The 13,117-nt window shown below is 39.6% G+C and overlaps 1 protein-coding gene across 10 annotated transcripts in view; it reads right to left on the bottom strand.

Annotated features, from left to right (window-relative positions):
• Nucleotides 1–13,117, bottom strand: part of LOC126319942 (A-kinase anchor protein 9-like) — a 490,541-nt gene that overhangs the window by 300,655 nt on the left and 176,769 nt on the right. For all 10 annotated transcript variants that reach the window (XM_049993656.1, XM_049993664.1, XM_049993682.1 and 7 more), the window contains one exon: nucleotides 8,097–8,295. In XM_049993656.1, the coding sequence (XP_049849613.1) occupies nucleotides 8,097–8,295 (199 nt within the window). The remainder of the gene's footprint in view (nucleotides 1–8,096; nucleotides 8,296–13,117) is intronic.

Below are 13,117 nucleotides of genomic sequence, written 5' to 3'. Positions count from 1 at the left end.
AGACACTGTCAGATGATATCATCCTATTGAACAGTAATGCCCACCACCACACTGCCAACTGCATGAAGACTATGCTTCAGTAATTTGGTTGGGAAACTTGGAAAACACTGTAATATCCTCTGTACAGCCCAGCTCTTTCATTGTATGGTTTCAACATCTTTGGTGACCTGAAGAAAGACTTCAGTTTCAGTCGCACAAGAAAGTGCAACACTGGGTGCAACTGCATTCTATGAAACAGGATTTAAAAAAATAAATAAATAAAATAAAAAACCACTTGTTTATAAGTGTAGTTTCATGAGTAGGAGTAATATGACAAAGTGTTCATTAATGTTAGCTCTAATCATGTACATATCCTGTGACTCGTTCCATGTCATTACGATAAAAGAATCATTTAAAAGACCTATGGAATATGTATGAACTAACTAACTAACTTTTGTCTCTCAGTTGGACAAAACTCTTAATACGTGTGGTGATTGTTTCAAATGGCACCATTCCACGGTTCCATTGTGGCAGGTGTTTGGGTTTCATTTGACTACACCTCATACTTTTGTTTCACAATGTGCAATTGTGAAAAGCAAACATAGATCATACTGGAAAAATAACATTTAAGATCTTACTGCTTAAGATTGAGGCGTCATTCGAAACTGGTAGCACTAAGTAAAATATAAAAAAGCAGCTCTAGTGGATCATTATTACACTACTAAGCATTACATACAAGAAATTGCTTTTTGTAAAATCAAACAACGGAAAGTCCAGGTTGGAATATCAGCAATATTATGGAAAGTATAGATTGCTAATCACCATAAAGTTGACACATTGAGCTGCAGACTGTTACACATTGAGGTTTTGGGCAAGCCTTCTTCAGAATAGAGAAAACACACACACATTAACATAGGCAAGCACCTGTCATATATAAACCAAGGTTGCCACAAGTTTCCCCAAGTGAAATTCCCTGATGTTTTCCTGATTTCCGGACAAGTTTCAACATTTTTCCATGACAAAATTTGTAAGTTACATCCTCAGGGAACACTGCCTTAACGTAGCACTATCTGCCTGGGTGAGGAGGTTTGCATGCTCTGTGTCCAGAGGGTTACACTGGCGTTAGTGTAGCTACCAGCAGGGTCACCCATACTGGACAGACCAAAGGGGAGGAGCCAGACGAAGTGTGTCCCACAACGACCTATCATTAGCCTGTCTCCTATCCTATCCTAAACCTCTCTCTTTTCCTTACCATTATTAACCCTTGCCAGGGATATGGCGAAGTCCTTAACGGCAGCTACAGTGGAGAAGAACATCTTTGGTATGGCGCCCTTTCCCTCCTAAGGGCAAATGAGAAGTGGAACCAGTGAACTGTGGTGAAGAAAGATCTTCAAAGGCTGAGGGAGTAAACCCTGAAAGAAAATCCTCAGACGTGTTAGGCTTAGCAAGCCAGCAGAAGAGAAAAAGTTTATATTGCTTTCAATCAAAGAACGAGCCTCAGATTAAAAATACCTAATGTTTCTTGTACCCCTGGAATGAATGACAGCTCTTCACAGCCTGAAGAAAAACCAAGGAATGCAAGAAGATACACTAAACAAGAACAGGAAACTAGAACCCAACAAAAAGACAAAAACAAATTGAGAATGGGAACATTAAATGTAATAACCTTGACAGGAAAAACTGAAAGGTTGTAGACATGATGGAGAGGCGAAAGATTCATATCCTTGGATTGAGTGAGACTAAGTGTAAGGTAAAAAAATCTAAATTGCTGAGATGTGGGTCGCAATAAAGAGGCAAAAAATGGAGTGTAGTTTGTGTTTCACAAAGACTATGGCCCAGTTAGAGATGTGAGCTTTTTAAGTGAAAGGATAATTAGGGCAACAGTGAACTTGGGAAAGAATAGTTTTATTATACTCCAAGCGTACCCACCTCAGCAAGGGTGCAGCGAGGAAGAAAAAACGAAATTCCTAGAAGAACCGGAAGACCAAGTAAGAAACAATAATATTATGATAATTGGGGATCTGATTGCTCAGATCGGCATGGATAGAAATGGATATGAGGAGGTGATGGGCCGTTTTGGATACGGAAGACAAAATGTTGAGGGTGAAGAAATTCTAAATCTGTGCATAAGGAATCATCTTTTGGTGGAGAATACACTCTTCAAGAAACAAGATAGTCATACAATTACTAGATATGGCTGCAATGGCACATCTATAAACTATATATTAATGGACAAATTAATTGGTGGAAAAGTAAGGGACACTACAGTCATACCAATTGAGCACTTGGATAGTGACCACAGGTTACTAGTAGCTGATCTAAAGTACAAACTGAAAAGTTTGAATGCTGTACAAAGAATGCCTAAAATTAAGAAGTGAAAGTTGAAGTTGAAAGAAGAAGAAAAATAAGAAAAGTTTCCAAAATCTGAAAGGGGTAGTGTGGAGGAAGAGTGGAACCTATTTATAACATCAATAGTTAACAGTGTTTTGAAGGTATGTGGCAAAACAAAGGATAAAGTGAAAGACAAAGAAACCAGTTGGTGGAATGATAGAGTAAAAGCCGCAATTAAAATACGCAATATGGCAAAGAAAAACATGGAGTTTGAAAAAAGAAACCAGAACCAGGGGCTCGTGCCAAAAGATGAACACAAGGTGACAACACTGTAGAAGGAATACCGACAAAAGAAACTCCAAGCAAAGAGAGTTGTGAAAGAAGAAAAGGAGAAGAGTTCGGAACTGTTCACAAAGAAACTAGAGCAGGATAGCAAAAGGAACCAAAAACTGCTATATGGGTTATTGAAAAGTAAAAGATCTGATAGAGAAGACATAAAAGTGACTGAAACAGAGGATAGAGGTATTATCAAAAACATGGAAGGTGAGAAGAGATGAAGAATTATTTTGAAATCTTACTGAATGGATAAGGTGCACAAGAGAGTGACACCATAGCCATTGAATTAAAGGAGGAGCAGGATACAATCTCTTGGTTAGAAACTGAGAATTCTCTGAAACAGATGAAAAGTGGGAAAGTGGCTGGAGTAGATGAGCTAACAGCGGATACGATTAAGGCCGCAGGAATCCATGGAATACAATGGTTACATCAGGTGCTGGGGGTGATACGGAAAGAAAACAAAGTGCTGAATGAATGGAAAAAAAGGAACTACAATACCATTGTTCAAGGAAGAGAGCAGAAAGAAATGCACCAACTACTGAGGAATCACACTGTTATTACACTGCCTTAAGATAACGGAAAAGGTCATAGAAAAAAAGATTCCAGAAAATACTAGAACACCAACTAGAGGAACAAGAGCATGTGTTCAGAAGTAATAGGGGAACAATAGATCTAATTTTTTTCCTCTGTCAGTTAATAGAGAAGTACTGGGAAAATGGAAAGGACTTGATAGTAGTATTTGCAGATTTGGAAAAAACATATTATAGTGTACCAAGGGATAAAATATGGGAATGCTTGAGAAAACATAATGTTCCTAATTCATTAATTTAAGAAGTCCAAATGCTGTACGATAGTTGAGAGAGCAGTGTCATGGGTGACTGGAATTCGACAGTAGGAAAAGGAAGAGAAGGAAACATAGTAGGTGAATATGGACTGGGGCTAAGAAACGAAAGAGGAAACCGCCTGGTAGAATTTTGCACAGAGCATAACTTAATCATAACTAACACTTGGTTCAAGAATCATGAAAGAAGGTTGTACACATGGAAGAACCCTGGAGATACTAGAAGGTTTCAGATAGATTATATAATGGTAAGACAGAGATTTAGGAACCAGGTTTTAAGTTGTAAGACATTTCCAGGGGCAGATGTGGACTCTGACCACAATCTATTGGTTATGACCTGTAGATTAAAACTGAAGAAACTGCAAAAATGTGGGAAATTAAGGAGATGGGACCTGGATAAACTGAAAGAACCAGAGGTTGTACAGAGTTTCAGGGAGAGCATAAGGGAACAATTGACAGGAATAGGGGAAAGAAATACAGTAGAAGAAGAATGGGTAGCTATGAGGGATGTAGTAGTGAAGGCAGCAGAGGATAAAGTAGGTACAAAGACGAGGGCTGCTAGAAATCCTTGGGTAACAGAAGAAATATTGAATTTAATTGATGAAAGGAGAAAATATAAAAATGCAGTAAATGAAGCAGGCAAAAAGGAATACAAACGTCTCAAAAATGAGATCGACAGGAAGTGCAAAATGGCTAAACAGGGATGGCTAGAGGACAAATGTAAGGATGTAGAGGCTAATCTAATGAGTGGTAAGATAGATACTGCCTACAGGAAAATTAAAGAGACCTTTGGACAAAAAAAAGAACCACTTGCATGAATATCAAGAGCTCAGATGGAAACCCAGTTCTAAGCAAAAAGGGAAAGCAGAAAGGTGGAAGGAGTATATAGAGGGTCTATACAGGGGCGATGTTCTTGAGGACAATATTATGGAAATGGAAGAGGAGGTAGATGAAGATGAAATGGGAGATATGATAATGCATGAAGAGTTTGACAGAGCACTGAAAGACCTAAGTTGAAACAAGGCCCCAAGAATAGACAACATTCCATTACAACTGCTGAGAGCTTTGGGCAAGCCAGCCATGACAAAACCCTGCCATCTGGTGAGCAAGATGTATTAAACAGTCGAAATACCCTCAGACTTCAAGAAGAATATAATTATTCCAATCCCATAAAAACAGGTGTTGACAGGTGTGAAAATTATCAAGCTATCAGTTTAATAAGTCATAGCTGCAAAATACTAATGCAAATACTTCACAGACAAATGGAAAAACTGGTAGAAGCTGACCTCGGGGAAGATAGTTTGGATTCCGCAGATATGTTGGAACATGTGAGGCAATACTGACCCTACGACTTATCTTAGAAAATAGATTAAGAAAAGGCAAACCTACATTTCTACCATTTGTAGACTTAGAAGAAGATTTTGACAATGTTGACTAGAATACTATTTTTCAAATTCTGGAGGTGGTAGGGGTCCTATCCCCGATGTTATTCAATCTGTATATTGAGCAAGCAGTAAAGGAAACAAAAGAAAAATTTGGAGTAGGAATTAAAATCCATGGTGAAGAAATAAAAACTTTGAGCTTTGCCGATGACATTGTAATTCTGTCAGAGACAGCAAAGGATCTCGAAGAGGAGTTGAACAGAATGGACAGCATCTTGAAAGGAGGATCTAAGATGAACATCAACAAAAGCAAAACGAGGGTAATGGAATGCAGTTGAATTAAATCAGGTGATGGTGAGGGAATTAGATTAGGAAGTGTGACACTTAAGGTAGAAGATGAGTTTTGCTACTTGGGCAGCAAAATAACTGATGATGGTCGAAGCACAGAGGATATAAAATGTAGATTGACAATGGCAAGGAAAGCGTTTCTGAAGAAGAGAAATTTGTTAATATCGAGCACAGATTTAAATGTCAGGATCTCTTTTCTGAAAGTATTTGTGTGGAGTGTAGCCAAGTGTGGAAGTGAAACATGGACAACAAATAGTTTAGATAAGAAGAGAATAAAAGCTTTTGAAATTTGGTGCTACAAAAGAATGCTGAAGATTAGATGGATAGCTCATGTAACTAATGATGAGGTACTGATAGAATTGGGGAGAAGAAGAATTTGTGGCACAACTTGACTAGAAGAAGGGATCGGTTGGTAGGACACGTTTTGAGGCATCAACGGATCACCAATTTAGTATTGGAGGGAAGTGTGGAGGGTAAAAATTGTTAGAGCGAGGCCTAGGAATGGATACACTAAACAGATTCAGAAGGATGTGGGTTGCAGTAGTTATGCGGAGATGAAGAGGCTTGCATAATATAGAGTAGTGTGGAGAGCTGCATCAAACCAGTCTCTGGACTGAAGACCAGAAGAACAACAACCACCCACTGTGTTATATCTATTATTTTACAGATATTGTGTGACTTTTCTTTTGAGAAATGTATGAGTAGATAACACACAAACCGCCAGCGACTGACACAATTTTCTTCTTCTTATCATCCATACTTTCTAACATACAAATAACTTTTGAAGTGCCAAAATGCAATAGAACAAATAAAATGTCTATAAAACACCACACTGTACAATGTACTTGCAGTGAGTGTCACAATTCTTGAAATCCATTGCCACGGTCTCTGGCACGCTGAGGGGCACCACAGTCCTGGGTCCATGTATGAACCATGAAAATCTGCTGCATTATGCCACACACAAACGGACCCACACACAAACGGACCCGCCCTGCGGGCAGATCAGTGAGACTAGATCCAATGGGTGGGCCTGTAGATTACTGGAAAACAAATGGTTTCAGATCGGCAGGCCTGATCTATTATATATACCCACCCACCGGTTTTGGCCCATCATAGAAATTCACTTGTGTGGCCTGCTATTCATGAGCTACAGGCAGCATGTTGATGAAGTGAGACCATGGTGATTAATCCATGCAACACATAAATTGTTCAAATACTCTGAGAATCAATGATAATGAGAATAGCTAGCATCTCACCGTAAGGATGATTGCTGAGCCACACACAGGCACACAGAAAAGACAATCACACTCTTACAACTAAATTTTCAGCCATAGCTTTTGTCAGAAAATGAGAGCACAATCACTCGAACACAACTCATGCACACGACTGCTGCACCTACAGCCTCTGAGAATCAGATCCAAACAAACCACACCTTATTCTTCCCTGCCTAGCTAGCTAGCTAGACTAGCTGCATGAAGTGCTGGCAGCAATCTGATGCGAGTGTTAGGAAGGGGAGAAGCAGCAGGAATGAAGGAAAAGGTAAGCTGTGCATGTAGTCAGCTGCAACAAGTCATCAATGATGTATGACACCCAAGTAAACAAATTATTTCCTCTACTGAGACAAAAATGAGATTTTTCTGATTTCCCTGACGTGTTTGGAATTCACTGATTTCCAGAACCTGTAGCAACCTTGTTTGAATGTGTGTTTTCCTTTCTGAAAAAGGCTTTGGCCAAAAGCTCAATTCTTAACAGTCTTTCCATTGTGGCTATCTGCAACTCAGTGTGTTGTCTTTATGGTGAGTTGTAGTCCATACTTTCCATAATATTCTTGTTACTATCATTTGTAAGACCTGAATGTAAGGTTCAAAAACTGACATTTCATGTTACAATAGTACAGTGAAATGGAATGATCTGTAGTTCAGTGACTGGTATGTGTATATAAAAGTAGTACTACACAGAGCTAGACAGACAATAAAACAATAGCCATCCCTGATGAGAAGGCATCACATATACACATATCACCATCAACATTGCATACGTTTCTCAGGAAAATAGTATACCTCCTTCAACAAACATGCAAAATGAATGATTGTTGGTGAGAATAAGTCTGATATTTTATCAGGTTACTGAGTTCCTCGTTATGGAAATGGAACCATGGGTGTGCAGTTCAACAGGAGGTTTTGGGTCCTACATCACTGAGTCCTTACTGAATGATAACACTTGTTTTGGGAGCAAGGGTAATGTTTAAAAGGAAAGAATTTATTATCTGATATCTGTACGGTTTCCAGTACCGAAATCTCGTTACTGGTGAGGGTACATAACAACACTGCCCTGTTTTCTAAACAGCAAGGGCATACGTCAGGAAGTCAATGCATTTAACCACCATTTATTAACTGAACTGCAAGATGCAATCTGACAATTCATTACAATGTTGCCACATCTCATCCCTCCTGTGTACATGGCGAAAGGAAGACAGACATGATCTGTAAGTGGTCACATTTCACTGATTACAATTGGCAAATATGAGAAAAGGACACCCTATTTGCCACTGACTGATAAAAAGTGTGTAGTGGATGAAATCTCTCTTACATGGAGAACATTTAGGAAAAAAATCTATAGTGACTAAACAACATGCACATGCATTTAATTTATTTAGCTTGAAAGTTAGTGAAATTGTCTATGCATCCAAATCAATTAACTACACAGCTGCATAAGTACAACTGCCACTTTTTCCATACTAAAATATCCATTATTATTATAATATTAATTACAGTAATATAAAAGTCCAAAATCTATGTAATCAATTATTCTGTTTAAAGATGAGTTATAATATCGATGGACATTTCATTTTAGTACAGATATGTAAAATATAGCTGCACCTGTGTGTATTTTGAAGTTCCAGCTTTTCTTTCTGTAAATTATCCAGTTCTTCTTTAAGTCGTCTGACAGTTTCACCATCTTCTGTCCATTTCTCTATATTTTTAAGCTCATTAACAATTTTACCACATGAGTTGCTGAGAGAAGAGCATAATTTGGCGATTCTTTCAACAGAAGTGGCCGAAATTTGGTCATAAAAATCTGGAATGCAGATTTCAATTAGTACATTTTCAACAGACCAAGCAGCAAGTTTACATGCATGATTTTTCATCTGGTCCGTTTAAATTCTGATACTGTAAAGTAGTACATTGTATCCCTTTAGCACGAAATGGTTGCATTCAATAATTAAGTTTTATACAAGATTTCTTTCAATTTCAACAAGTGAATGAGAGAAAGAAGAAAATAAATATCACCAAAAAATATGAGCACAAATGCTTTCCAGCTATCAAATATTATTCTGTTACAGACCATCAAGGCAGATTAATGTGGATTCTGCTTGAAAATGGCAACTATGCTTAGAAGAAGTGACATAACATGACCCCGAGTATCATTTGTGGTTTGCAACAATAAAAGCTACCTAGTTGTGGGGGCAATGTCATTGAATTCTAACAAAGTGAAAAGCATACGAAAATAGTGGCATAGGGATTGTCTCCAGAAAGTATTACAATTTTGTGGGCGAAAAACCACATACACTGAATTCTCAAGAAAAGAGAAGATTAATGTTTAACATACCATCTGTGATATGATTATTAAAATTGGGATTTTGAGAGTGGATTTGAGTAAGTATGCAAGCAGAAACACGTTGCAATGAAATAATTATGTTATTATTGCTTTTGAGTCAGAAAAATAAAATGCAAAAGCATGTAACACAGCAGTAAAAAAATGTGAACAAATTTTACAACAATAATAAGTTCTACACTGTAGCTTAAAGTGTAGTCTAGTTTTAAAACTTAATGGTGCTCTTTTGTCGGGGGATTAAAGAAGCAAAAAAAGGATATCTTAGATCAACAGTTTGATTTATATATTTTTTTCTCTTAAAAGTAAGTAAATAATGTAACATTCAGTTTTGAAAGTGTGAGTACTCAAATTTTGATGATAACTGTCTTATCAGTCAATGTACCTTATGTTTTCTAGACAGATAGAAGTACTTTAGTTTCATTATGTCTGCATAATTTTCTAAGGTAATAAAATTTTTAAGATAGTGTTAGCTGTCTGTAAGTTTAGAGTGTGTTCAGCTTTACAGAAACACTAAAAATTGAAAACAGGTTTGCTAAATTTCATAGCACTGTTACTGTTTTTCAAAAAAAGGTAACACAGCAAAACAAAACAGAAAAATACTTTGTAATACAAATCTACTGAGAGATCTCTAAAACAAACTCCAACCATACCATAAAACGCCTCTCTAACCCAGAGTACATTAATAGTACTTCAAAGAAGTGTGCTCGGCCCAATACTCTTCCTGATATGAGTAAACTATCTACCCTAGAATGTGAAACACAAGGAAATGTTACTGTTTGCTGAATACAGTAACATTCTAAGCTGTAATGAGTAACCAAATGTATTGAAGGAGATAGAAATTAACACCCCCCCCCCCCCACACACACACATACACACACCCCAAACACACACAATCTGAAGTGCCAAAGAAACTGGTACAGGCATGTGTATTCACATACAGAGATATATAAACAGGCAGAATACAGCAGTGCGGTCAGCAATGCCTATATAAGACAACAAGTGTCTGGTGCAGTTTTTAGATTGGTTACTGCTGCAACAATGACAAGTTATCAAGATTTAAGTGAGTTTGAACATGATGTTATAGTCAGCGCACAAACAATGGGACACAGCATCTCTAACGTAGCGATGAAGTGAGGATTTTCCTGTACAATCCTTTCACGAGTGTACTGTGAATATTAGGAATTTGTTAAAACATCAAATCTCTGACATCACTGAAATCGGAAAAAGATCCTCAGCCTTCAAGGTCCGGGCAATCGCAGAGGGTGGGCTTACTGGTAGTTGGGAGCCCAATGTTAGGCGCGTAATGGGGCCCCTTAGGGATACGGCGGCTAAGGAGGGGAAGAAATCCAGTGTGCACTCCGTGTGCATTCCAGGAGGAGTCATTCCTGATGTGGAAAGGGTCCTTCCGGATGCCATGAAGAGCACAGGGTGCAGTCAGCTGCAGGTGGTGGCACATGTCGGCACTAATGACGTGTGTCGCTTTGGATCTGAGGAAATTCTCTCTGGATTCCAGCGGCTATCTGATTTGGTGAAGGCTGCCGGTCTTGCTTACGAGATGAAGGCAGAGCTCACCATCTGCAGCATCGTTGACAGAACCGACTGCGGACCTTTGGTGCAGAGCCGGGTGGAGGGTCTGAATCAGAGGCTCAGACGGTTTTGCGACCGTATTGGCTGCAGATTCCTTGACTTGCGCCATAGGGTGGTGGGGTTTCGGGTTCCGCTGAATGGGTCAGGAGTTCACTACACTCAGCTGGCGGCTACACGGGTAGCGGAGGCTGTGTAGCGTGGACTGGGCGGTTTTTTAGGTTAGAAGGCCTCGGGAAAGTGCGGGATGGGCTGCAATGTCAAAGTGTGCTGGGCAATTACAGGACGTGCTTGGATCAAGGAACAGTCGGAATTATAGTTGTAAATTGTTGTAGTTGCGCTGGAAAAGTCCCTGAGCTTCAAGCGCTAATAGAAAGCACAGAAGCTGATATCGTTATAGGTACAGAAAGCTGGCTAAAGCCTGAAATAAGTTCTGCAGAAATTTTTACGAAGTCTCAGACGGTGTTCAGGAAAGATAGATTAGGCAGAATTGGTGGTGGAGTGTTTGTGTCTGTCAGTAGTGGTTTATCTTTTAGTGAAGTCGAAGTAGATACTCTGTGCGAATTGGTGTGGGTGGAGGTTATACTTAACAGCCGAATTAAGTTAATAATTGGCTCCTTCTACTGACCCCCAGACTCCGATGATACAGCTGCAGAACAGTTCAGAGAAAGTTTGAGTCTCGTAACAAATAAATACCCCGCTCATACGGTTATAGTTGGTGGGGACTTCAACCTACCCTCGGTATGTTGGCAAAAATACTTGTTCAAAACCGGTGGTAGGCAGAAAACGTCTTCCGAGATTGTCCTAAATGCATTCTCCGAAAATTATTTAGAGCAGTTAGTCCACGAACCCACGGGAATTGTAAATGGTTGCGAAAACACACTTGACCTCTTGGCCACAAACAATCCAGAGCTGATAGAGAGCATCATGACTGATACAGGGATTAGTGATCACAAGGTCATTGTAGCTAGGCTCAAAACCATTTCTTCCAAATCCATCAGAAACAAACGCAAAATAATTTTATTTAAAAAAGCGGATAAAGTGCCACTAGAAGCCTTCCTAAAAGACAATTTCCATTCCTTCCGAACTGACTATGCGAATGTAGACGAGATGTGGCTCAAATAGAAAGATATAGTAGCAACAGCAATTGAGAGATTCATACCTCATAAACTGGTAAGAGATGGAACGGATCCCCCGTGGTACACAAAAAAGGTCCGAACGCTGTTGCAGAGGCAACGGAAAAGCATGCGAAGTTCAGAAGAACGCGAAATCCCGAAGATGGGCTAAAATTTACAGACGCGCGAAATTTGGCACGTACTTCGATGCGAGATGCCTTTAATAGGTTCCACAACGAAACATTGTCTCGAAATTTGGTAGAAAATCCGAAGAAATTCTGGTCGTATGTAAAGTACACAAGCGGCAAGACGCAGTCAATACCTTCGCTGCGCAGTGCCGATGGTACTGTTATCGACGACTGTGCCGCTAAAGCGGAGTTATTGAACGCAGTTTTCCGAAATTCCTTCACCAGGGAAGACGAATGGAATATTCCAGAATTTGAAACACGAACATCTGCTAGCATGAGTTTCTTAGAAGTAGATACCTTAGGGGTTGCGAAGCAACTCAAATCGCTTGATACGGGCAAGTCTTCAGGTCCAGATTGTATACCGATTACGTTCCTTTCAGATTACGCTGATACTATAGCTCCCTACTTAGCATTCATATAAAACCGCTCGCTCACCGATAGATCTGTACCTACAGATTGGAAAATTGCGCAGGTCGCACCAGTGTTCAAGAAGGGTAGTAGGAGTAATCCATTTAACTACAGACCTATATCATTGACGTCGGTTTGCAGTAGGGTTTTGGAGCATATACTGTATTCAAACATTATGAATCACCTCGAAGGGAACGATCTATTGACACGTAATCAGCATGGCTTCAGAAAACATCGCTCTTGTGCAACGCAGCTAGCTCTTTATTCGCACGAAGTAATGGCCGCTATCGACAGGGGATCTCAAGTTGATTCCGTATTTCTAGATTTCCGGAAAGCTTTTGACACCGTTCCTCACAAGCGACTTCTAATCAAGCTGCAGAGCTATGGGGTATCGTCTCAGTTGTGCGACTGGATTTGTGATTTCCTGTCAGGAAGGTCGCAGTTCGTAGTAATAGACGGCAAATCATCGAGTAAAACTGAAGTGATATCAGGTGTTCCCCAGGGAAGCGTCCTGGGACCTCTACTGTTCCTGATCTATATAAATGACCTGGGTGACAATCTGAGCAGTTCTCTTAGACTGTTCGCAGATGATGCTGTAATTTACCGTCTAGTAAGGTCATCCGAAGACCAGTATCAGCTGCAAAGCGATTTAGAAAAGATTGCTGTATGGTGTGTCAGGTGGCAATTGACGCTAAATAACGAAAAGTGTGAGATGATCCACATGAGTTCCAAAAGAAATCCGTTGGAATTCGATTACTCGATAAATAGTACAATTCTCAAGGCTGTCAATTCAACTAAGTACCTGGGTGTTAAAATTACGAACAACTTCAGTTGGAAGGACCACATAGATAATATTGTTGGGAAGGCGAGCCAAAGGTTGCGTTTCATTGGCAGGACACTTAGAAGATGCAACAAGTCCACTAAAGAGACAGCTTACACTACACTCGTTCGTCCTCTGTTAGAATATTGCTGCGCGGTGTGGGATCCTTA

Source organism: Schistocerca gregaria, chromosome 2, assembly GCF_023897955.1.
Source record: "Schistocerca gregaria isolate iqSchGreg1 chromosome 2, iqSchGreg1.2, whole genome shotgun sequence".
NCBI classification, from domain to species: domain Eukaryota; kingdom Metazoa; phylum Arthropoda; class Insecta; order Orthoptera; family Acrididae; genus Schistocerca; species Schistocerca gregaria.
The sequence above is the reverse complement of the archived record's forward strand: the minus strand, read 5'-3'. Positions and strand labels throughout refer to the sequence as shown.